This window comes from Lithobates pipiens, unplaced genomic scaffold (genome assembly GCF_037356315.1).
Source record: "Lithobates pipiens isolate NorthernLeopardFrog02 unplaced genomic scaffold, aLitPip1_a1.2 Scaffold_18, whole genome shotgun sequence".
Classification (NCBI taxonomy): Eukaryota; Metazoa; Chordata; class Amphibia; order Anura; family Ranidae; genus Lithobates; species Lithobates pipiens.
The window spans coordinates 521,460,505-521,488,155 of record NW_027507758.1 but is presented as its reverse complement, the minus strand read 5'-3'; the positions used below and the strand labels follow the sequence as shown (position 1 = coordinate 521,488,155).

General features: G+C 43.1%; 1 protein-coding gene across 4 annotated transcripts in view; it reads right to left on the bottom strand.

The window, feature by feature from the left end:
• ASAP2 (ArfGAP with SH3 domain, ankyrin repeat and PH domain 2) overlaps positions 1–27,651 on the bottom strand; it is a 356,358-nt gene that overhangs the window by 125,154 nt on the left and 203,553 nt on the right. For all 4 annotated transcript variants that reach the window (XM_077488750.1, XM_077488749.1, XM_077488751.1 and 1 more), the window contains exon 7: positions 26,135–26,220. In XM_077488750.1, coding sequence (XP_077344876.1) covers positions 26,135–26,220 — 86 coding nt within the window. The remainder of the gene's footprint in view (positions 1–26,134; positions 26,221–27,651) is intronic.

The following is a 27,651-nucleotide window of genomic DNA, read 5'->3' as shown; positions in this document are numbered from 1 at the left end:
TCTTCCATTCTGTAAACTAACAGACTGGCTACTAGAAACTGCACTGTCCTTGGTTAACTCCTTCCTGTGAAGACTGAAGCTTGGGAAAGCAGTGCCAAGAGAGCAGTATCTAGCAGTATTGAACAGTTTTAAACTGCAAACACTCAGGTAGTGATTTTAAAGTGGTTGTAAAGGCAAGAGTTTTTTTTACCTTCATGCATTCTATGCATATAGGTAAAAAATCCCCAGCCCTCCCTAATACTTATCTGAGCCCTCTTTCGAAGCAGTGATGTCCAAGAGAGCCCTGCCTCTCCAGGGACTCGCACTCCTGATTGGCTCTAGGCAGCAGTAGCTGCCGGCTCCTGCGGCTGTCAATCACAGCCAGTGAGCCAATCAAGACATGTAGGGGGAGGGGCTAAGCTGCAGCTTCATGTGTGAATGGACACACAGAGCCGTGGGTCAGGACTGTGCCTGCTTGGGTGCCCCCAGAGCAAGCTGCTTGCTCTGGAGGCACCCGGCAGGAGGGAGAAGCCAGGAACGCTGGCATAGGATGCGAGAATAGGAGGATTTGGGTTGTTCTGTGCAAAACCACTGCACAGAGCAGATAAGTATGACATTATTTATTTATTTATTTTTAATTTTATTTTTTAAACACGCGGCAAAATATAAATTTTTTACTGAAGGCTGTTAATTTTAGTGTCTCAAGGAGCATTATTTAAGCCATTGATTTTTCAGTTCACTTAAGGTTTTACCTGGAAAAAAAAAAATCTTAAAAAATAAAAATAAAAAACATCAATATCAAAATGATTTTTAACCATTTATAATACATCATTATCACAAGATAAATGAAAAACGTTTAGAGCCTTTAGAAAAAAAAATAAAAATATGTGTGCCCGATTATACAGAGGGAAGGTCGACAAACTAACATGCCTAAAATGCATCAATATTACCATGAAAATTCAATACCATTTTCTGTAAAACAGATCAATTTGAGCTATACTAGCAAGTGGCTGAAAATACATTCTTAAATTGGTTGTAAATTCCAAAAAAAATAAAACAAACCTGCAAGACAACTACTTACCTTAGATCGAAGCTGTTGCAGCGGTCCCCACTCACCGATGTGACCGGCGACATGTCTCCCGGAGTTATTTCCTGGTTCACGGACTCCGGCGCGTGATTGGCCGGAGCCGCAATGACGTCACTCCCGCGCATGCATGCAGGAGCCGCCGGCCACGGCACAGCTCCTGAAGAAACGGCACAATCAGGCCGTGCAAATTTAGTAGAGGTGATGTTTCTATCATTCCCATGCTCATTGTTCCACATTATTTCATATAGATTTTTTATTGTCCTTATTGTTGGCTTCTACATGTCAAGAGGGTTTTCCCCCACCTTTTCTTGGTAAAATGGTAAGACACCTTCAGAATCTATTGTCTTCTATCAGTCTGAACAGCGACAGAAACGTTATTACAAGCTGTGCATTTTGCTCTAATGTTTGCATTTTTTTTCCCCCATTTTAGTGAATTTATATGAAGAATATTAAGAAGTACCCCAATCAGCCATAATTTTATAACGACCCACCTAATGTTAAGTAGATAAAACAGCTCTGACCCATAGAGGCATAGATGTCACTAGACCTCTGAAGGTATGCTGTGGTAATGGGCCCAAGCCATCAGTAGCAGATCTTTTAAGTCCTGTAAGTTGCAAAGTGGGGCCTCCATAGATCGGACTTGTATTTCCAGCACATCCCACAGATATGTGATGGATTGAGATCTGGAGAACTTGAAGGTCGAGTAAACACCTTGAATTCCTTGTTGTGTTCCTCAAACCATTTGTGAGCCATTTTTACAGTGTGAGGAAAAGCACATTATCCTGGTGAAAGAGCCCACTGCCATCAGGTAATACAGTTTCCATGAAGGGGTGTACTTGCCCAGCAACCATGTTTAGGTAGGTGGTATGTGTCAAGTAACATCCACATGAATGGCAGGATCCCAGATTTCCCAGCAGGACATTGTCTAAAGTATTACTGTCTCCACCAGCTTGCTACATCCTATACCACATCCTAGTGCCATCTCTTCCCCAGGTAAGCAATGCACACGCATCCAGCCATCCAATATGATGTAAAAGAAAACCTGATTCATCAGACCAGGCCATCTTCTTCCATTGCTCCATGATCCAGTTCTGATGCTCATGTATCCAATATAGGCACATTTGGCTGTGGACATGGATCAGCATAGGCACCCTGACCGGTCTGTGGCTATGTAGCCCCATAGGGTTAAGGGCGCTACATGGGGGCTGCGCTTGGCCACAAATTACAATGGGGTTTGGGAGCTGCAGCACAGAAGGGTTTTACCTTTAATGCATAGAATGCATTAAGGTGAAAAACCTTAAGACTTTAGAACCACTTTAAGGGGAGATATGATCGCAATAAACAATTTCAATGGGGACTGTATCGTTGTTAAAGTGGTTGTTAAGGCTCAAGGTCTATACATGAAGGTAAAAAAACCTTCTGTGTTCAGCAGTGCCCCCAGCCTCCCTAATACTTACCTAAGCCCCATCTCAATCCAGCAATGTGCGCGAGCGCAGCGACTTGTGTGAATGGACACACAGAGCAGCAGCTCAGGAGTGAGCCCGCATAGCAAACTGCTCACTATTGGGGCACTTAGCAGGGGGGAGGGGCCAGAAACACCAGCAGGGGACCCAAGAAGGGGAGGATCGAGGCTGCTCTGTGCAAAACTACTTCACAGATCGGGTAAGTTTAACATGTTTGTTATTAAAAAATAAATATGTATATATACACGCACACATTTAACATCACTAAGGTCTCTAAAGAAGACACACCCGGCCACACAATGAAGTTGGATGACAGGTGGTTCAATCTCAACCCTTTCATGACTAAGCCTATTTTTGACATTTAGTGTTTACAAGTTAAAATACTTATTTTTTGCTAGAAAATTACTTAGAACCCCCTAAACATTATATTAATATATATATATATATATATATATATATATATATATATATATATATATATATATATATATATATATATATATATATATATATATATATATATATATATATATTTTAGCAGAGAATCTAGAGAATAAAATGGTGATTGCTGCAATATTTTTTGTCACACGGTATTTGTGCAGAGGTGTTTTAAACGCAACTTTTTGGGAAAAGGGACACTTTCATGAATTAAAAAAAAAACAATAAAGTTAGCCCAATTTTTTTGTATAATGTGAAAGATGTTACGCTGAGTAAATAGATACCAAACATCTCACGCTTTATAATTGCACGCACTCGTGGAATGGTGACAAACTACGGTACCTAAAAATCTCCATAGGCAATGCTTTCATTTTTTTTACGGTTACCAGGTTAGTTTTACAGAGGAGGTCTAGTGTTAGAATTATTGCTCTCGCTCTCACGATCATGGCGATACCTCACATGTGTGATTTGAACACCGTTTACATATGCGGGTGCGACTTCAGTATGCATTTTCTTTGCGGTGTGATCTCGCGGCGATGGGGGCGCTTTAAAAAACTTATTTTTCTTATTTTAATATTAACAAATAGTTTTTTTTTTTTTTAACCACTTGCCGACCGCCGCACGACGATGTACGTCGACAGAATGGCACGGGCAGGCATATGGGCGTACATGTACGTCCCTGCCTTCCCGCGGGTGGGGGGACCGATCGGGCCCCCCCCCCCCCCCCCCCGGTGCCAGCGGCGGTCGGTTTTCGTTCAGAAGCTATCCGGGATGAGGGGGCGGCCATTCATTCATGGCCACCCCCTCTCGATCGCTCCTGACGAATGGAAGTGAGGCGTGACATCACTTCCTCTCCTGTAATGTAAACACAGGAGAGGAAGTGATGTAATCTCTCCTCCGTGTCGGTATTTTTCGTTCCGGCACCGAGGAGAGAGGATTGGTGAGTTGCACCAACACGACACTTCACAGTAGAACATGCCAGGCACACTCATACCCCCCCCTTCACCCCCCGATCACCCCCCCAATCACCCCTGCCCCCCCAGTCACAGTGACACCAATAGCATTTTTTTTTTTTTGCATTGGTGTCATTTGTGACTGTAATAACTGTTAGGGCAGTTAGGGTTAGCCCCCTTTAGTTCTAAGGTACCCCCCTAACCCCCCCAATAAAGGTTTAACCCCGTGATCACCCCCCGTCGCCAGTGTCACTAAGGCTGGGTTCACATTGCAGCGGTTTATGAGAACGAATGTGATTCGCACCGCACTGCAGTGCAAATCACATCCGATCTCTGTGCGATTCGAGTTCAGCCATACAGATAGTATGGCTGAATTCGCGCCGCACCCGCCGCAAACTCGCACGGGACCCTTTTTTTGGTCCGCAGCAGAATCGGATCGCATGGGTGTTCACACCATGCGATCCGAGTTTGCAGATCGCACTGCGATATGCGAACTGATCTGGGGGTGTCATTAACATTTCACTGACACTCCCAGCAGTTCGCATAGGGCAGTGTGAACTGCCGCCGGGAGGCATGCGATGCGGGAACCCGCCGCGGATTCGTGGCGTTCCCGCATCGCTCCAGTGTGAACCCAGCCTAATAAGCGATCGTTTTTCTGATCGCTGTATTAGTGTCACAGGTGACGCTAGTTAGGCAGGTAGGTATTTAGGTTCGCCGCAGCTTTTTATAGCGCCAGGGACCCCCATATACTACCGCATAAAGCCCCCTGATTGCCCCCTAGTTAACCCTTTCACCAGTGATCACCATATAACTGTTACAGGTGACGTTGGTTGGTTAGTTATTTTTTTATAGTTTCAGGGCACCCGCCATTTATTACCTAGTCTCACTAGTGTACCCCTAAATTTAGCGGGGGCTACTTTCCAAAATGGGGTCATTTTGGGGGGGTTTGTGCCATCTTGGCATTTTATGGCCTTCAAAACTGTAACGCCCTTAGAAAGCCTGAAGGCGGTGCTTGGTTTTCGGGGCCCCGTACGCGGCTAGGCTCCCAAAAAGTCCCACATATGTGGTATCCCCGTACTCAGGAGAAGCAGCAGAATTTATTTTGGGGTGTCATTTCACATATGCCCATAGCATGTGTGAACAATATATCATTTAGTGACAACTTTGTGTAAAAAAAAATAAAAAATTTTTTTTGTCATTATTCAATCGCTTGAGGCAAAAAAATAAAATATTCAATGGGCTCAACATGCCACTTATCAATTTCCTTAGGGGGTCTACTTTCCAAAATGGGGTCGTTTGGGGGGGTTTGTACTGCCCTGCCATTTTAGCACCTCAAGAAATGAGATAGGCAGTCGTAAACTAAAAGCTGAGTAAATTCCAGAAAACGTACCTTAGTTTGTAGATGTGACAACTTTTGCGCAAACCAATAAATATACAGTTATTGACTTTTTTTTTACCAAAGACATGTGGCTGAATACATTTTGGCCTAAATGTATGACTAAAATTGAGTTTATTGGATTTTTCTAATAACAAAGTAGAAAATATCATTTTTTTTCAAAATTTGCGGTCTTTTTACGTTTATATCGCAAAAAATAAAAATCGCAGAGGCAATCAAATACCATCAAAAGAAAGCTCTATTTTTGGGAAGAAAAGGACGCAAATTTTGTTTGGGTACAACATTGCATGACCGAGCAATTACCAGTTAAAGCAGCGCAGTGCCAAATTGTAAAAAGACCTCTGGTCATTGACCAGCAAAATGGTCCGGTCTGAAAGTGGTTAAACGGGATCACTTTTATTGCTGTCACAAGGAATGTAAACATCACTTGTGACAGTAATAGGTGGTGACAGGTACTCTTTATGGAGGGATCGGGGGGTCTAAAAGACCTCCAATCCCTCCTTTGTACTTCAAAGTATTCAGATCGCCATTTTGGGTGATTCTGAATACTGTATTTTATTTTAAAGAGGAAGTAAACCCTAATGGGTTTACTTCCTCTTTTTTTCCCTGCAAAGGTAAAGCATAATGGACTACTATGCATCGCATAGTAGCTCATTATGTGTCACTTACCTGACACAGGAGCCAGCGAAGTCGCCGCTGTCCCCTGTAGTCCGCCGCATCCATGTTGCTGGTGGCGTCTCGCAGCTCCGACGAATCACAGCAGCGCAGCCGCGATGACGTCACTCCCGCGCATGCGCACGGGAGTCGCGTCTCGCAGCTCCGCCGCTGCCATACAGCGAAGCCGCGATGACGTCACTCCCGCGCATGCGCACGGGAGTCGACAAATTAGGCAAATCCATTCTTGGATTTGCCGCATTTAGTGCGCCTGCGCGCCGCTGTCTACGGCGCATGCGCCGTAGACAGCGGTGCCCATTTTCGGGCAAATATCTCCTAAACCATATAGGTTTAGGAGATATTGCTTGGACCTACAGGTAAGCCTTAATCTAGGCTTACCTATAGGTCCAAGTTGCTTGGAAGGGTTTACTTCCTCTTTAAACGAGAAGTGACGTCATGACATCGCTTCCGGGTTTACAATCAGGAGACCAGAATGAAGCCGCTTGCGACTTCAGTCTGTCCCTAGCCGCCGGGCCGGAGGCATCAGATTGCGGCGTCCCTCCCGCTCCTCCAGTATAACAGCCGAGTGGCTTTTAGACGCATCGGTTGTTATCACTGGAAAGCCGATCGCTGGCTCTAAAAAACAGTACCGGGATGATGCCTGCAGCTGCTCAATAACCCCCACTAGCGCCCGAAAAAGCCGCTGCAGCTGCGCTTTGCCGTCGGTATATATTGATTTCAATGGGTAGGAGCGGTTTAGGAGCAGCGAATACAGCGCTCCTTCACCGCTCCAAAGATGCGGCTAGCAAGACTTTTTTCACCATCCTGCCAGCGCACCGATCCAGTGTGAAAGCCCTCCGGCTGTTTTTTTTCAGGCGCTACACAGGTGCTATTTTTAGCGCTGTAGCGCCTGAAAACAGCCCCAGTGTGAAAGGGGCCTAAACAAACAGTATAAAAGGGATATTGAGCATGGTAGTGACATAAATACACACACAGGTTTAATTGGACGGACTGGCATCTTTATTCAACCTTACCAACTATATACCTATATGTAACCTGCCCACCTGGACTGCACTGCAAGATTTTTTTTCATGGTCTGGAGTTGGACATTACTACATGCTACTTGGTGTGAACATGTATTTTTACAATGGTCAGAGCACATCATTCTGAATATACAGGGGCCTGTTTTACTCTACTGCAGCTGCAAAATAGCAAAGACATCAAATTAACAGTATATATACGGTATTACAATATGGCAGCTTTGACACTTCTACGTTGTTTGAAAACAGAAGTATGACGGAGAAGATGCAGACCCAACTGTTGTAGAATCATTAGGGACATCTATATTAAATGTTCTTTCCTGACAACCTGTTAGATCAGCATTAATTGCCAAGAGTGTATTGTCTACATCATTTCTCTAGTAAGCATTTACGATTCTTAATAATAGAGATGTATTTTCAGACCACGTGTGATCTTCTCTTAACAACAACTGTGTTCCTGCTGTCAAGCAGTGAACAGATGGAGGATAAGGATGACAGAGCTTCTTACTGTGATATATGTGGGGATGAAGAACATATATGTTTAGTAACATACAAAATTAATCAGGGATTTTTTTTATACGTCAATTCTTGTGTCAGTTGGTAAGTATAATACCATCTGTCATTATTTTAATATCAGTAGAGGCAAAAAAATTAAAGCGAAAGCCAAACTGATTATAAACACTACCAGGGCCTACTATGTGCCCCTGTACCTGTGCTGTATAAAAAAAAAATAATGTCCATTATACGTTAATCAGAGCGGCTCCTGGTGCTTGTGACTTCTGAGCTCTCTCCAGCTGACATCTATAGCGGATGGGGCCGAGAACTGCCGCTGACGTCAGCCAGGGAGGAGGGGAGGAGAAAGGAGAGAGATCCGAGGAGTCATGAGCGCCAGGAGCTGCTCTGATATACAGCATTATCTGCATCTTTTTATACAACACAGGGGCACATAGCATTATATAACAGTGGGGATGGCATGATCATAGTATAGATTTGATTGCACCAGGAGGGGAGGAGCATGGAGTTGACAGAGCTGACAGGCGGGGGGGGGGGGGGAGGATGCAGACGCAGGAGAGCCAGGTTTTTTATGTGATACAGGGGGCCAAAATTACACAGCACAAGCACTGTGCTGTATAACATGCTTTAAGGGAACAGGATTTTTTTTTTAGGTTAACAAACCCTTTAAGCTTTGACAAAAAAACCCTGGAAGCTGATTAGTTTCTATGCAGAGCTGCACCAGATTTTGCACTCTCCACTTTTAGTAAATCAATCCTGATGCCCAATAACTTGAACTATGATTATAAAAGACATTATTAAATAGTATGCAGACAAAGTATAACTAAAAGGCAGTATAACTAAGAGGCCCCTGTCAGTTTTTATTGCTGTCTGTGTACCATTCTTTGCCACGTTTACCATTACTATTGAAAGTGAAAGTAAAAGAAAATCCCTTATTTTAGGCTGTCACCAGAAAACTAATAGCAGAGAAATCTTCCAATGGGGACACTTGTTCTAGTAACCTGGGGGTCCCCAAGGAATGTCATTAATTTGCAGGGATTTCCTCACTTCCTGCTTGGCTATGGGACAGGAAGTAAAGAGAAATCTCCGCAATGGGACACAGATTTGCGAAAATAAATCTTACATGGTTTATAAATCTCTCTTACTCTATCCAAAATGAAAACGAAAGTTTTTCCTATAGTTCTACTTTAATTTAACCACTTCCCGCCTGACCTATAGCAAAATGACAGCCGGGTGGTGGTTCAGTTATCCTGACTGGGCGTCATATGAGGTCCTTCAGGATAGCAGCTGCTGCGCGCCCGTGGTGGCGTGCATTGCGGTGATTGGTGGAGCGGTGTGTCAGTCTGACACACTGCTCCACTGATCTTGGTAAAGAGCCTCTGGATGCCCACACTAGACCACCAGGAGGGCCGCCAGGACCACCAGGGAAGAGGGCAACATGTGGATGGCCAGGTATGTACCCCATGGCCATCCACATGTGCAAATTATGCCCAATCTGTGCCAATCAGTGCCCACAAATGGGCACTGACTGCCACCATTATATAACATGATGCCCAGCAATGCCATCCATCAAGGTCATCAGTGCCACCAGTGATATCAGTGACACCCATCAGTGTCCATCTATGCCCACTCCGGAGAAGAGAGCAGCCATCGCTGGATAGCAAGAGTGGATTACCACCGCTGGAATCTTTTTTTTATTTCTAATAAAGGACTTCCCCAACGGTGTGTGCGTTTTGTGTGTGTTTGACAATTTTTTACACTTTCTTTGTGAAATGGTTGGGGTACTTTTGTACCCCCTTACCATTTCAAACAGGGGGGGGGGTCAGGATCTGGGGGTCCCCTTGTTAAAGGGGGCTTCCAGATTCTGATAAGCCCCCACCCGCAGACCCGCACAACCACCGGCCAGGGTTGTGGGGATGAGGCCCTTGTCCCCATCAACATGGGGACATGGTGCTTTGAGGGATCACAGACCCCCAAAGCATCCTCCCAATGTTGAGGGCATGTGGCCTGGTACGGTTCGGGGGGGGGGGCACTCTCTCGTCCCCCCTCTTTTCCTGCGGCCTGCCAGGTTGCGTGCTCGGATTAAGGGTCTGGTATGGATTTTTGGGGGGGGAACTCCACGCCATTTTTTTTTTAAATTTGGTGTGGAGTTCCCCTAAAATCCATACCAGATCTGAAGGGCCTGGTAATTGAATTTGAATTTGGGGGAACCAATGACTTTCAATGACTGTTCTCTGTATTACAGTGAGCCGACAATTCATTATAGCCGCGAGTGCTTTTAAATTACTTTTTTCCTGCAGAAATTACACTTTGTGCAGGGACAGTTCTACATGGGAAACATGCGCCCCTTTACAGGCATATTATACACACCCCCAAGGTACGAAATTTAAAATAATATATTACACTTTTATTGTTTCACTTGAAGCATTATTAAAATCACTGCTCCTGAAAAAACAGGCAGTTTTTAAAACTTTTTTTTGCATTGATACATGTCCATTGGGGCAGGACCCAGGTCCCCAAACACGTTTAACGACAATAACTTGCATATAAGCCTTTAAAATTAGCACTTTAGATTTCTCCCATAGACTTTTACAGGGTGTTCTGCGGCTTTTCGAATTTGCCGCGAATACCCCAAATTGTTCGCTGTTCGGCAAACAGGCAGTGTTCGAGTCGAACATAAGTTCGACTCGAACTCGAAGCTCATCCCTACTTGCCAACTATCCCAGTTTAAATTCCCTTATCCCTTGAAGATTTAGTCTCAAGCTGTGTCCCGATATCTCAGTGTGTAAGTTCTGTTGCTGCTGCCCAGCTCTGTCCTTTTGCCATGTACAGATGACTCGCCTGCAGGCCCTGTGTTTATATGTAAATAACCTGCATTGATATGTAAATAGAGGTAGCATTAATATGTAAATAGTTGCGGACTGTGGCTTTAATATGGAAATAGAGGCGGCATTCATATGTACATTACGTCACCCTGAGGTCATATCTACCATCACTTCTGCTGAATGCTGCCCACTTGGGGATGTAAAGGAGAATGCTTGAAAGTCCTGCCTACAATAGTCATTAAGCCTAACATCAGCCTGTTCTGCAAAGGTAAGTAAATTGGAGGTCTTCTTCAAAATAACATGGCACCATAGCACCCTGAATTTTGGTGCATGTGAATACACACTTCTCAGCCGATGCATGAGGGTGTCATTAACAATTAATGGGACTGCTGTGTACCGCTAAAGGGTAGCATGTTTCTGTTGCGTCAGGAAAGCGATTTTGCATGTATTCCCGACACACACAAATGTGAATGCAGGCTAAATGTCTCAATTATATTGGTGGTCAATGTAAATCTTCTCATTACATTGGGGCTTGGTGTACAATCCTTTCATTCACACTAGTTATCAGTGTAAAGGTCCCCCTTACATTAGTGGTCAGTGTAAATCCCCATTACATTGGTGGTCAGTGTAAATCCCCATTACATTGGTGGTCAGTGTAAATCCCCATTACATTGGTGGTCAGTGTAAATCCCCATTACATTGGTGGTCAGTGTAAATCCCCATTACATTGGTGGTCAGTGTAAATCCCCATTACATTAGTGGTCAGTGTAAATCCCCATTACATTAGTGGTCAGTGTAAATCCCCATTACATTAGTGGTCAGTGTATAAACTCCTCTTTATATTGGTAATCGTTAAAAAATCCAAACTTGCATTTGTGGTCAGTTTGAATTCTCCCTTACATTGGTGGTTCATGTTGAAGCCCCATTTAAATTGGTGGTGAGTGTAAATCCCCCTTACATTGCTGGCAAGTGTAGAAATTCCCCTTTATTGGCTGTTGATGTAAAATCCCCCATTATATTGGTTGTCAGTGTAAATTCTTCATAAGATTGATGATCAGTGTACATTTCCCTTTACATTGGTAAGTGTAAAATTGCCATACGCTGGTGGTAGGTGTAAATCCCCCTTTACATTGGTGGTAGGTGTAAATCCCCCTTTACATTGGTGGTCAGTGTAAATCCCCCTGACATTGGTGGTCAGTGCAGAAGTGCCACCTTACATTGGTTGTCAGTGCAAATTCCCCCTTACATGGAGGTCAATGCATATCCCTCCCCACCCCCCTTACACTGGTGGTTGGTGTAAATGCTCTAATTACACTAGTGTCACTGTATAAATCCCTCTTTTCTATTGGTGGGGGATGTAAAATCCCCTGTTACTTTGTGGTCAGTGCAAATCCCCCCCCTCACACTGATGGTCATTGTAAATTCCCATTACATTGGTAGAATCCCCCTCTATATACTTGCCAAAAGATTTCCAGCTTTGCTGTACATGATTCAGAATTTGCCACATTGTACTGATTCCTAACTAATGGCATCCCCCCACCACTGTTACTGATCCCATCAACCCCCCAGCATTGCCACTGATCACAACCCCCCCCCCCCCCCCCCATCTCCTCCAGCATTGCCACCGATCCCAGGAGTCCTAGAATTCCTAGGAGTTTTCGGTCTATTGATGGACCCCCCTCACCTCCCCGGTCCATGGTGTCCAGGCAGTGAGGAGATTATGTGCTGTGCTTTAGCAACCAATCAGTAAGCGGTAATGCTGTGCACCAACCTCTTGCAACCAATCACTAAGCGGTAAGGATATGCAGTAACCTCTAGGAACCAATGAATGAGCAGTAATGTGCAGTAACATCTAGCAACCAATTAGTGAGTGGTATAGATGTCCAGGAAACTAGCAGACACCTTGGTAAAGAGACACCTTTTTATAGGCCAATCAGTTCAATCAGCTGATATTAATTTGCACTAACAAGGGAAAGGATTGCTTTTTAATTGCTGATTTAATTACTGATAGATTTCAGCTGGTGTCTTGGCTTTCCATGCATTTTTGTACTTCCCTTTCTAAATATGCAATCTTTTTTCACAGTGTCATTCTATTTTATTACATATAACTATGGGCAGGTTTACACCACATGCAGTCCAGTACATTTTTTTTTTCTGCATCAAAAACACATGGAAAGTAGGTTATATGGTTTCCAATGGCATAGTTCACACCCGTACAGTCAGTTCCAGAAAAAAAAAGTAGAACATGCTGCATTTTGTTCTGCACTGGACTTTAGTAGGAAAACGCATCAAAATGCAACGGAATGCACTGGAACACATAAGAAGGGCACCGTACCCCAATACAGTGGGAAAAAACAGGAAAAAAAGACGAAAAAAAACAACATTTGGAAACTATTTAAAAAAGCACTGGAATGTGCAAAAAATACACAAAAAAAATGCACATGCAGAGTGGCTGTAAAGGCGGAAGGTTTTTGATCTTAATGCATTCTATGCATTAAGATAAAAAACCTTCTGTGTGCAGCAGCCCCCCTTATACTTACCTGAGCCCCATCTCTGTCTAGCGATGTTTCAGGAGAGACTCAGCTGCCTGGAACTCTCCCTCCTAAGCAGCGGAGACAGCAGCGGCGGGCCATTGGAATTTGCTGTGGTCAAAGTCAGTGAGCCAATGAGGAGAGAGAGGGGGCGGGACACGGCTCTGTGTCTTAATGGACACATGGAGCTGCAGCTCAACTCCGGTGCCCATATAGCACGCTGCATGCTGTGGGGGTACTCAGCAAAAGGGTGGGGCCGGGAGTGGCAAAGATGGACCTGAGAAGTGGAGGATTTGGGCTGCTCTGTGCAAAACCACTACTACATAAAGCAGGTAAGTATAACATGTTTGTTATTTTGAAATATAGAAACATTTGACTTTACTATCACTTTAATATCAGAACTTGTTTTAGGTTTCTTTGTATGTATGGATTTGCATTATTTTTACCTAGAAAATTAATGACGTGTTTAATACTTATTTTACCCGGTGTGTGTGTGTGTGTGTGTGTGTGTGTGTGTGTGTGTGTGTGTGTGTGTGTGTGTGTACAGTTGATACGTTAAGTCTGCACACCCCGGTTAAAACGTCAGGTTTCTGCGATGTAAAAAAAATGAGACAAAGATTAAACACTAAGCCCAGATTCACACTGAGCCGTGGGAATGAAGCTGTGCGAGTTCAGCTGATTCTCGATTTCAGAGACATCTGTGCAGGTTTCTGCACAGATGCCAATGTACATCGTGGCCCGAAATCACAAAAATTAGTACAGAAACGACTTTTTGAAATCGGTGCAGTGGCGCAGATGCAGTGTCGCACCGATTAGGACAGTGCAATTGACGGCAACTGCCGCCGATTTGACATGTGAAATCGCATGTCAAAATGCTCCAGTGTGAACCAGGGCTCAAATCTCTAACTCTACAGGCATCCGCAATCCAAGACTAACCTATCTAGCCCTGTAAAGAAAACAAAATACATAACTTTTTTTTTTTTTTAAGCCTCTCCGTTCTGGTCTCCAGCTGCAAAAGCTCTGCAGAGGAGACCGATAACAACGGCTGTGAAATGTCTGGGAAGTGACGTCATCCATAGAGTTACTATGGAGCTTCCATTGTCGGCTACCTCCTTTGCACCTGCCTCCACAGAAAAGCCGGTACTGACAGCTTAGCATGGGACCGGACCGGCTTAAAAAAAAGGTATTTATAGTGATTTCTTCTTTCTAGGGCTAGATAGGTTAGTCTTAGATAGTGGATGCCTGTAGATTTAGAGATTTTAGCGTTAGGGTGGACTTCTACTTTAAGTTTTAGTAGGTGTACCTTTGTTTTTAACTTGTGTCTGTGTGTCTTTATACTTTCGATGTAATAAAATTAATTTGTTAGCTGCACAAGACCATTTTCTTTTTTTTGTTTTCTATAAACATGCAGTATATCATAATTTCTGTGGAAGTCCTATAAAATTCTTATGGGAGTTGTGAGCTGTGACATAATTTCTATCATGTATACAAAGCCTGTGCAGAAAGCAGAGCTGTAAGAAGGACCCATTAGGTCTTACCCACTACATACTACCTACTGAAACACGACTAGTCACCCTGCACAAGCAGATACCCTGCACAAGCAGAGAGCAGCATTGATCGGTCTTTATTACAGGAAACTCCTACAAAGAAACAAGGTGCAGGAGTTGTTTTATGTTTAATTAATACACAGAACTAGAGTGAACAGAAAGGACATCACAAGATTCAAGTGGGAATATGCATGACTCTTGTGTTTATCCAATATTTGTCTAGCCTGGATTTCAACTCTAACCCACAGGAATACTGGGCCACATATGTTCACCACTTAACAAGGAAATGGCCTTTTTTCACAATATTATAAAACAAAGAAAATACGGCAAAACTTTGTTCCTGAGATGTCCAAACAGAGCAGTACAGGCTGCAAGAAAATTATAGTTCTCTCCATGGAATGTCAAACCACATGCAGAGTGACTATAAACTGCAGTAGCAACAGAGGGGAAGAATAATATCGTCTTCCTAAGGCCCCTTTCACACATGCTGACCGTACATTAGATCAGTTCAGTCACGTTTTTTATCATCAGTTGTCAGTTTTCATCCTTTTCATTTCAGTTTTTCATCCGTTTTTCATCCGTTTTTCATCAGTTTATGTCCTTCTTCATCCATTTTTTGTCAGTTTTTCATCAGTTTTTGTCAGTTTCTATCCGTTTATGTCCGTTTTCGTCAGTTTTTCATCCGTTTTTCATCCGTTTATGTCAGTTTTTCATCAGTTTTTGTCCGTTTTTCATCCGTTTTTATCCACTTTTTTAGAACTGTATGCAATCATTTTTTCATGAATTATGTGGATTTTCCCATGATTCCTTGTTTTCCCCAGCATGCATTGTGCTTCCCATGCTGCTTTGTGGTTTCAGCTGGCTTTGTGCTTTCTGATTCCTGTAGTGTATGTGCTTATTTAGCAATGGATTTGGACAGATTTTTTGAGCATGTGACATTATTTGTCATGCTATCTTATTTGAGGAGATAGAAACGCATGAGCAGGAACAAATCTGCAATAAGACGCAGGTACTGGACACATCCCATGCTGCTGAAGAGGCCCACTGAAGGGTTTTTTGCTCTGCACTATGCAGATCTGCGACAGTTCCCGCAAATTTTTTTTAATTTTACGCGAATGTCTCTACCAACGTTTGAATTTTTATTAGAAAAGTTGCAACCCCGTTTGGAAAGGATGAACACGGATATGAGACGTTGTGTGCCTCCTGTATATCATTTTTTTTTTACTCGGCCAAATAATTTAATATAGGGGAGAAATAATGTATTTACTTACTTTCTTAAAGCGGGATTCCACCCTAAAGTGGAACCTCCGCTGATCGGAACCCTCCCCCCCCTCCGGTGTCACAATTGACACCTTTCAGGGGGGAGGGGGGTGGAGATACCTGTCAAAGACAGGTATTTTCACCCACTTCCGGGCATAGACTCCCACGGGAGTCTACGCCATTTCCTGCCCTGCCGCGCTGTCTGCTGGGACACACACGGGTCCCAGTGACAGCGCGGACCATTCCCATTGCACGGCGCGGCTCGCGCATGCGCAATAGGGAACCGGGAAGTGAAGCCGATTCGCTTTACTTCCTGATTCCCTCACCTCGAATGGCGGCAGCAGCAGCCGAGGCCCGAGCGGTCGATCGGCCTCGGTTGCCGGCATCGCTGGAACCCGGGACAGGTGAGTTTCCATTTATTAAAAGTCAGCAGCTGTAGTATTTATAGCTGCTGGCTTATAATATTTTTTTTTGGGCGGAATCCCTCTTTAAGTTCATAACACTTCTCAAGAAGTCCAGTGAATCAAAAAAGGGGCTTTTTTTTTTTTTGTTGATGGTCCTGCTCCTTTCTCTTGCCTCCTCCTTTAGCTCCCGTCTGTAGCGGTCTCTAGATCTCCACCGTGTGATGATTTTATCACCTGTATAGTAACAGTAGACACAATGAACTGATAGAACTCCAACATGACAATTACATATAATATGAGGCCACGTGGCCTCGTGACCATGTGGCCACGTGACATGCCACGTGACATGCCACGTGAAATGCCACGTGACCACGTGGCCACGTGACATACCACATGGCCACGTGACATGTCACATGGCCACATGACCACGTGACATGCCACATGGCCACGTGGCCACGTGACATGCCACATGGCCACATGGCCACGTGACCACGTGACATGCCACATGGCCACGTGACATGCCACATGGCCACATGGCCACGTGACCACGTGACATGCCACATGGCCACGTGACCACGTGACATGCCACATGGCCACGTGACCACGTGACATGCCACATGGCCACGTGACATGCCACATGGCCACGTGACATGCCACATGGCCACGTGACCACGTGACATGCCACATGGCCACGTGACCACGTGACATGCCATGCCATGAAATGCCATGTGTTTAACCATGCCAAGCCACAAACTGCTTACCACGTATCCGACGGTGCTTATTATCTCTCCACTCTCTCCACTAGCAGCATGTGCTTGTACATGTGAATGACCACTACCTGGGTCAGAGGTCACCTGTACATTAATATATATTTTTTGCTCAAAAACGGATGTCCGCGGAACGGATCGTCCGCAAACGACCGTTTTACGTCCGTTCCGTTTTTGGACGGACGAGAAAATAGGATATTCTTCCGTTCGGAAAAACGGAGCTGAACGGAACGGACGTAAAACGGTCGTTTGCGGATAGTCATCCGCAAACGTCCGCAATGCCATTGACTTGCATTGTGCTCCGTTTTCATCCGAAAACGGATGTGGGGAAAAACGGACGAACGGTCCGCACATGTGAAAGGGGCCTAACCCTTTGATCCTATCAGTAAAGCAAAACAAAGTCGTCTTCTTTAGAATAATGAGGCAAATTCTTGGAGGATGTCTATTATTATGCTTCCTCATTTAAAAGCTTTGCAGTAAACGACAAACTGTATAAATGGTTAAGTGAATGATTTGTCAGTAGGCCAACATTCCTGGAAATAACAGATCAGCATTTGGCCTTAGTTATGAAAGTAGGACCATCAAAAAACATTTCTCCTTAATCGTGGCAAACCATCAAAATGATTTCTTTATTGTCAGCTCTGCACTTCAAGATATTTTCATATTAGTACATCCTTTATACAGTGTTGCCAACCGTAAGTATTTTTACTGGCAGCCAATAAAAAATGGGCAGTTTTCTCATGCCAGTAACAGGAAAAGATTGCAATTAAAAAATACGTCTGACGCTTGGCCAAGATCATCCAGGTGCCTGCTACAGTGTGTTAGGCCGTGCCTAAGTGTGTCCTGTTAAGTCATGCTGCTTGGTAGCGAAGCAGAGCAGCCAGAGCCGTGTTTGCAGGTCTGCGGGACAGGAGCAAGGCAAGTCAGGAGCGGTACTGTCAGTGCTGTTTGGACTGGAGTGGACTGAAGGGAACACATGGCGTGGAGAGAGACGGTTGTGTTGGTGAGATGGCATCATTACCTGTGCTGCTGCATACTGCTGTGTCACGGTGAGACTCGCTTTCACGTGTGGGCTGCCCATTGTAATTTCTTGCCCTCCTGTGTCCAGTCCCTGACCCACTTACCATATTGAAAATAAAATAAGAAATATGTTTTTTTGCCTTAATATCTACCCTATATCACATTGCTAATTGCATATTGTACTTGTTTGTAGCCTAAATACCGACATTGGAAAGACAAGGGGTGGTAGGTTGCGCTATGGGGCCTATATAAGTACAAAGAAGTGGTATGTCGAGATAGGTAAGAGCAGCCTCTATTAATATCCACCTGGTGGGGTGGAGAACATTAAGAGGGGGTTGCAGTGAATAGATCTGGCGCTATACCTATATATTGTCAGAGAATATGTCACTGGGGACTCATTTGTCCGAAGTGTTCAGCATAATAGCGGGTGGTAATAAGAAATGGGATTAGTTATATTAGTGTACCAATGAAATGGTTTAGCACTTTTTATTTCATTGGTACACTAATATAACTAATCCCATTTCTTATTACCACCCGCTATTATGCTGAACACTTCGGACAAATGAGTCCCCAGTGACATATTCTCTGACAATATATAGGTATAGCGCCAGATCTATTCACTGCAACCCCCTCTTAAATACCGACATTCACACATAAAACTGTAATTTTGTAACTTCTGCAAATGCCAGTAAAAACTTGGTTGTGCCAGTAAACTTCAATGTGGCAGGTTGGCAACACTGCCTTTATCATTTTCAACAGGTCCTTTAACTCTGAAAGTGGTTTGTCAAATGCACAGAAGCAAATAAAGTATCACTAAAGGGCAAGTCCAGCCACTCCCAAACTTTAACAACAAAACCTTCCTCTTTCTAGGGAGGAAAAAGCAGCTCATTTTATTCCCTGTGACATTATGACCAGGCTTGTGAAATTCACGGAGGGGCGGCTGCTGGGATGTAACTGCCTATGGAAATAAGTACACCCTCAGAACTACATCTCCTAAGAGCCTTTTGTACACCGTTTGGCTCTTATGGCTTGGTTTACACTGTTGTGCTGCAGTAGGGTTTGCATTAGCATAAAAAATGTATGTGTGTGTGGTCTGCGCATTGGTATATTTTTAATGGCACCTAAGCACACCCTGCTAACAGATATTTGCTGTAGAGACCATAAGGCTACTTTCACACTGGGGTGTTGGGGGTGGTCGGAAGTAAAGCACCGCAATTTTTTCGTGGCTATTCACTGTCCTTTTTGCAGCACTTTTCAGTCGCTAGCGGGGCACTTTTAACCCCTGCTAATGGGCGAAAAAGAGTTAAAAGCGCCCACAAAGCGGCGCTGTCCATTGATTTCAACGGACAGGGACACTATAGGAGTGGTGTATACACCGCTCCTACAGCACCATAAAGATGCAAGACTGTTTGGCGTCCTGCCAGCGCACCGCTCCGGTGTGAAAGCCGAGAGCAGAGGCTCTTATAGGCACTATTTTTAGCGCTATAACGCCTGTAAAGAGCCTCAGCGTGAAAGCAGCCTAATACAGTAACACACTACTGTGCGTTTTGTTGCACTACCCTGCAAAAAAATAGTACATGCTTGGTGTTTTGTGATGTAGAATAGGGTTGCCGCCTCATCCCTTTAAACTTGAACACATGTTAATTACACAGGTTCTGTGGCTGATTAAGGTGGTAATTAAACTCACTTAGTGCCTTATCTGCATTAAATTAGCCTCATAACCTGTGTAATTAATATGGGTTTGGGTTTAAAGGGATGATGTGGCAATCCTACCATAGAAGCTCCTCAAATACTTACTTTGCTTCAAAGCAAAGCAAGTTAACATGCAGAGAAATCTGCACCAAATTTGCATGCATTACTGCAGCCCAACAGTGTGAACCTAACCTAAAGCAGGGCATATATTATATGTTTGATTCCCCCATCAACACAGTCAGTGTTAATGGTAGAATCCCTCCTACAGCGCTATGGTGTTCTGCCAGCGGGGAGTCTTCTCTGCTGGCAGAACCCAATGATGACCGCTGGCAGTGATTGCATGAAAACCGTCAGGCGGGTTGTTTTTAAGTCGATCGATGAATCGACTTCAGTACAACCAGCCCACCCATAGATGCTAGTCCCTGCTGAATCAGCTGAGATTCGATCCATCTATGGCTGGCTTAGCACATAATTTTAAGCTTTGGTTTCTGAACCAGGGTTTAAACAGTCTCTCTTTAATAATTCTCACATATAATTAAATAAATAAGGCCAATTGTGATCAAAGACTAGTCTGTGTTTAGGATTCCCCTACAACAACGTAGCTACAAAATGCCTGCAATACATTCAATTAGCTATACTAAACTGAATGTACCATGACAAAAACAAGCCATATAAAGAAGCCACACACCAGCCGGAGGGAAGGAACGCATTTTCTTTCTCTGAGTAATAATAAAATAAGCCTAATGGCTTATTAAATGATGTGTCTATAATTAGTGCTAAGTGGTAAGAGTGCTTTAGCATTCATTAGGCATACTTGTACTTTAAATGAATACCTACAATTACATGGGTATTTGCCGTTCCATGCGAGTCAATATATATAAAAAATAAAAAAGTAGCGTAAAATTTCAATATGGCTGAAAAAAAAAAAAAGAAAAGCAGTAAAATGTTGTAGCTAGTTTAATCCTCCACTCATTTCAATTTGTTTCTATATTCTATATTGTTTCTCTAGCTCTTTGTACAGGTATATACATGTGCTTTGCTTTTTGTGCGTACGGAAAACAAAAAGTTTAAATGAAGCCTCATAGCCTAAACTAGAACGCTTATGCGAGTGGACATCTTTAGACCATATCATTGTGCTTGCACATCCAACTGTTCTCTTAGATCAGTGGTCTCCAAACTGCAGGCTAGGGGCCAGATGCAGTCCTTTGCTTGCCTTTAGCCAGCCCAAGGGGCACTGTTCCTTCCACTGACAAACTATGGAGCACTATTCTTCCTATTCTTCCTATCGACACCAATGATGGGGCACGCTATTTTTCTACTGACACCAATGACGGGGCGCTATTTTTTCCTACGGACACCAATGATGGGACGATATTTTTCCTACGGACACCAGTGATGGAGCACTAATCAATCCACTGACCCCAATAACGGTGTACTATTCTTTCTACTGACACCAATGATGGGGTACTATTCTTCCTACAGTCACCAATGATGCGGTACCATTCTTCCTACTGTCACCAGAGATGGGACACTACTCTTGCTACTGACACCAATGATGAGGTACCATTTCTCCCACTGACCACAGTAGCAATTGCAGCGGCAAAGCAAAGGCGGCCTGGCTAAAGAGGGCTTACTTTGGCACAGTTAACCAGCTTAAACATGTATTGCAATAAGTGTAAACTAAGAGCACTTTCACATTGAAAGCGCCCAGGCATCGGCAGTATAGCAGCGTTATTTTTAGCGCTGCTATACCGTCATTTTAGCGGTGCTATACGGCCGCTAGCGGGGAGGTTTTAACTCCTGACAGCGGCCGAAAAAAAGTTAAAACTTTTAGGATTTGCCAGCAGTATGGTGGCGCTGCCCATTGATTTCAATGGGCAGGGGCGCTATAGGAGCGGAGAATACACCACTCCTATAACGCTGCAAAGAAGCTGCTTGCAGGACTTTTTGTGACGCCTTGGCAATGCAGTGCCCCAGTGTGAAATCACTCGGCTTTCACACTGGATTTGCAGCGGAGGCTTTTTTTAGGCACTTTACAGACACTATTTTTAGCGTTAAAGTACCTCGTGTGTGAAAGCGGTCTAAATATCCCTATTTTTATTGCAAAATTAGCTTAAAGTGTTATAGTGGTGTGCAGAGGGTTCATCCAGTATTTTTACTATTTCTCTCACTGACATTATTGATGGGGCATTAATCTTCCCACTGACACCAACGTCTAGTCCTCCTAAAATCTGAAGGACAATAAACCGGCTCTTTATTTAGAGCCTTTGGAGATCCGTCATGCTTAAAGTGATAGCAAAGTCTTGTGTGTTTTTTCTTTAAAAATAACAAACCTGTTATACTTACCTGCTCTGTTGCAGTGGATTTGCACAGAGTAGATCAGAGTCTCCTCTTTTTGGGTCCTTCTTCACTTCTTCTGGCCCCTCCCTCCTGTCGAGTGCCCCCAGATCAAGCAGCTTGCTATGGGGCACCCTAGCCGAGCCATAGCTCTATATGTTCATTCAGACATGGAGCTGTAATTCGGCCCTTCCCCCTCTCTCTCCTGATTGGCTAACTGACTGACAGTAGTGGGAGCCAATGGCACTGCTGCTGTGTCTCTGCCAATCAGGAGGAATTGTCCCAGATAGTCGAGGCATTCGTGTACATCGCTGGATAGAGATGGGGGGCTCAGGTATTGGGGGGCTGTTATACACAAAGCTTTTATCTTAATGCATAGAATGCATTAAGATAAAAACCTTTTGCCTTACAACCAATTTAAATAAAACTGTAAATGGCATTAGAAAATTCAAACACCACCCTCTCCCCTTCCATAGCATTTCCCTGCATTCATTTTTATTTTACCTCGTTCTTGTAGAAGAAGCAATTTGTTACTCCCTGGAACATCATTACCCAGCTAATACAATTCTTACAGGTGTAGCTGCTGGAATGCAGGATCAGGATACAGTATATTGATGCAAGCATTCCCCCAGAACTACATCCCCCAAGCACCCTTCACTACACAGTGTATGAGCAGACACGTGGGTTGTCAAGGGAGAAGCAGCATTGTTTTGATGGTAAAATAATCAAATTATGAATGAGAAGATGAACAAAGAGGGCTGAAGACAGGCAGAGAACTCAAGCAGGCTGGCAACACTGCTTGGGATTCATTGCAGTAGTGGAAGTGCTGTCAGCCAACAGGAATTTCAGCACTCAGTGGATTTATGGCACATTACCAAGTATTTTTTTTATTTTTTAATACCTGAAGTTTTTTTTTATTTTTTAAATAGGATAAAAAAAATGTGTATGTATTGCAAATATGTACTGTAGAGGTTTTTCTTTTGCCCAAATACACACTTTAAGGCCTCATTTACACTTGTGTTGCTCTCTGAAGAACAATCCACATATGAATCACTTCTCAGAGAGCATTTGGCAGCCGGTGAGGAGGCATTGTATCGCTGTCTCAATTGTTTTAACCCTCTAAATGCCGTACTATTGCACCGGAAATGTGTGCATTGTGAGCAGTTGCAGTGCAGCCTCACTTATATAGTTAACTTGAAAAAAGTATTAGTCCATCTAGTTAAAACAGTAAAGAAAAAAAATGAATAGAAAACCTCCATATACACAGTTGATTCAGAGGAAGGCCAAAAAAAAAAAAAAACACAAAATAAAGTTTTCCAGTTATATTTTGTGCATTTAGGCATCCAGATCTATTTTTAAAACAGTACAAACAGAAACAGCCCTAACCTATAATGGGCCTAAACAGCAAGGAATGCATGTCAAACAAAAAACGAGAAAACGTCCCAGCTCAACTTTCCAACAAATTGGTAAGTTGAGCTGGGATCTTTTCTCCGTTTCTATTTGTAAAACCTACTGAGGTGGCCAGATCCAGTTCTTGAGGGAGTCCGTTCCATATTTTCACAGCTCATACTGTGAAGAAGCCTTCCTGTATGTGAAGATTTCCCTCCAGACATAAAGCATACCGCCCTTGTCCTCTGTACTGTAAATATCTCCTAAAAATGCACAGTTTAGGAGATATTTACTTTTGTAGCAGCTGGTGACGAATGAATGACATACCCGTGCCCTTCTTCTGGTGACGAATGAATGGCATATCTGTGCCGTAAACAGCGACTCCGGCGTGCATGCGCAGTAGTGACATCACTGCGGCTCGTCCATTTAAAGGACCAGAGCCAGAGAACCCGGAAGACCGGGTGATGATGGAAGCCCAATCAGCAGTGCTGAACAGCTTTGTTTTAAGGTAAATTTCACATAATGTGCAATATGTGATGCATACTAGCACATTATGACATTGCCTAGCAGGGAAAACAATTATTTAAATTTTTTTTTACCCCAAGTTTACCACCACTTTAACTAGACCACAACTATCAAAACAAATCCCAATGTCTAATTTTTATAGAGCTTGGATTACACATAAATAATGACAAGTAATAATAGTGTTTACATTTTACACACACAAAAAAAAAATAAAAAAATAAAAAAAAACCTGCATTTACTTAAAGGAATGCCAAAAATGGATAAAATGTAAAAATACCATATCACATAAACACAGTTGATTTGTGACGGACACAGAAGCATGAGGAAGTTCTGTACTGTTAGTGATACGTCTCCCAGCTATTTATAGCTAAGCGGGGAAATAATTTTTTCACACATTTTCACTTCTGGAAGGTGCAATGTTCTTAGTACAATTTTTTCTAGATGTAATAGACACCCAAAAAAAGAGAGAAAAGAAATCACATTTCTTTCAATGCTGAAATTGATTTTAGGTCTGTTGATCTATGAATAAAAGTGCCAAGACCGGAATAAGGCTTTAAAACATCCAAATAATAATAGCGATAACAATAATCCTCCAACAAGAGTCAAACAAGGGGATAAAAAAAAAACAGGTGGTATCACTAATCAGATTCTTACTGTCATTTTTAATTCTGCACCAAATAAACCTCCGCTAAATTTTTTATATATGTAAAAAAAAATATATATATATTTTAGGGCTGATAATTACTTAAAACCCCCAAAATGTTATATAGTTCCTGAAAGCAGAGACCCTAGAGAATTGAACATTGAGTTTTTTTATGGTATAGCCCTGAAGTCACACCTGCCCTCCACTGAAGCTAATGTAGCACAGGTCACACTCCATTAGCTCCTTTCCATGTCACTTCTGGGTTCAGATTCTGGGTTCAACTAGAGATGATCAGTAAACTGACATTTGTTGGTCCCCCTTCCTCCCACTCACCGACACCTGAGAAGCATGGCAGAAGATTGGGGGCTGGGGGGTATGTGGATATGGTGTGAGGGGGTTGCACATGCTTAACCACTTCAATACCGGGCACTTATACACCTTCCTGCCCAGACCAATTTTCAGCTTTCAGCGCTGTTTAATGACAATGGCGCGGTCATGTTACACTGTACCCAAACGAAAGTTTTATCATTTTGTTCCCACAAACAGAATTCTTTTGGTAGTATTTTATCACCTCTGGGATTTTTATTTTATGAAAAATAAGTTCAATTAGTTCAAAGTTCAGTTACAAAAAACTTTGTGAATACGCAAGTTTTCTCCTTCACTGATGGGCACCAATGAGGTGGTACTAATGAGGTGGCATTGATGGGCACTGATAAGCGGCACGGATAGGCACTGATGTACTGTAATGTAAGGTACTGATGGATGCCAATCAGTGCCAAATAATGCCTGCCACTCAGTGATGACCATTGTGGGCAAAGATTGGCATCCATTGCTGGCACTGATTGTCATGCATTGTGGGCTAGGAACTCATACTTGGTGGTGACATCCCTGGTGGTCCTAGTGGCGTCCCTGGTGGTCCAGTGTGGGTATCCTTGGGGGGGTCTGCGCTGATAATCGATCAACACAGACCCCCCCCCCCCCCACCGTCAGAGGAGCAGCCGATCGGCTCTCCTCTACTCGCGTCTGACAGACACAGATGAGGAAAAGCCGATCACTGGCTCTTCCCGTTTACATCGTGATCAGCCGTGATTGGACAACGCTGATCACGTGGTAAAGAATCTTCGTCAGACTCTTTACCTGGATCGGAGTTGCGGTGTGTCAGACTGACACACCGCAACAACGATCGCCACGATGTGTGCCCCCAGGGGCGCGCAGCGGCTTAATATCCTGAAGACTGTCAGGATATTGAAACCACTTTGGCACTGTCATTTTGCTATATGGCGGGTGGCAAGTGGTTAAAATAGTAAATTTTTTCGATTTTAACACTTGATATGTTTTTCATTTTCTATTGTGAATAAAATATGAGTTTATGAGATTTGCAAATCATTGCAAAATAGTTGGGATGCTGTGTAAAATTTACATAAAAACAGAATGCAATTGGAGTTGTAGTGCAAATCCAAAAATATCTGTGCGGAGTCAGTTCCCAGCTGTACTTCTGCCTGGTCTGCCTGTCACACAAGCTTCCATTAGAAACTACAGTTTTAATAGACATCACCATATCAGGAACCACTGTTACCAAGGGGAAACCTGTCCTGAAAAACGCCATGTAGCCATTACTGTAATATATACATGTAGACCATGTTGAAATGACTGAAAATACATAACACTTACTTGCACTGTGCATGGAAGTACTTAATTAGGTTTTGCAGTAGATCAACGCCTTTCTTTATCTTGATTTCATTCACTTTCAGCAGATACTAGAAAAGAGAAAAAAAATATATACTAAGTTACAGCTGCCCAAATCTGACTACAAAAACCGCCTTGTAATACATGAATACACATCAGAATGTTCTTCTATGAAGCACCAGGCTTTCAGTTTGATTTACTGCTTGTCCCTTTCCTATGCACACAAACCCCCTACCATACCAATCTGATCTTTCATATTTCGCTCAGACAATCTGTGATCAGCATGTAAAATTCATGAAATTTATGAGTCGTAAATTTCTTTTTAGCATTTTAGTTGCGACTCTCTTGGAGAAGAATACATTTCAGTGCAGACAGGAAGACAGCTAGTGGTAGCCACGTACTGAAGATCTCCAGTGGGATTGATGAAAATGTCCAATCAACCGCAATGAAGCAGTTCTAAAAGGTTTTATTTTACATGTACATGATATAGAGGACTTTGCATAATTTCCCTTTAAAATAAAGGCTTCTTAACTACCTCACTGTGAGCTACAAATCTCAATACTTTGATATATTGACGTTCTTCAAAATAATGGCAAAGTATTTAGAGGAACCCTATATAGACTATAGGCTGTGGTACAGGGCACATAACTTTTTTTTTTAAAGCTTCCCACTGGTTCACCAAGTAAAGCTGGCCATAGATGAATCGATTTTCTTTCCTGCAACCAAGGGCTGCAGGAAAGAAAATGTCTCGGTTCCCTCATCGACACAGTCAGTGTTAATGGGGAAATTCCTACTATGGAGCCATTGTGTTCTCTGGGCAGAGGGAAGCCGTCCTGGTCGGGAGAGCACACAGAGATGTTATCTATCAGCTACAGCTGCTGAAAATAATCACATTAAAGATCAGACAGGCTGGTAGTACCCATGTTGATCGATCAACTTGGGTATATTCAGCCTGCCGATACATGGTTTTAATCTCGGCCTGCTCCTGCTGAACCAGCCGAGAATCAAACCATCTATGGCTGGGCTTAAGGCCATCCAGCTCATTAAACTTCTAAAGGAAAACAAAGGGCTGTTTAAAGTCTAAAACCTGGTATACATGATGAGAATATGGAGTCATATCAAAAATGAAGAGGTTACTCAACGTATGGAAATTTTCTTACAACAGAACACAACTTCGGAAGTGACATAATGTATTGTTTGGTATTATAATGTATTCTTTTGTTTTCGAGCATGCGTAGTCTTGCTCTTCCATTTTTTTTCCAGACGGATACTGTACTGATTAAATGAAAATCATACCATACAAAAAGTTTTCGTGTTTGTATCTTTCGATAACTTCAGATGAACTGTCGTGATCGGCTCTCAGAAGTTGTGTTCTAATGATCAGATTATCGTACGATTGTGTCGAAAGCGATATTTTTAATTCGATTTTCTGATAATGCGTACTAGGCTTAACCCCATCAGTGGTGAGATGGCCAAGTTCATCCTACCACAGATACCTATTT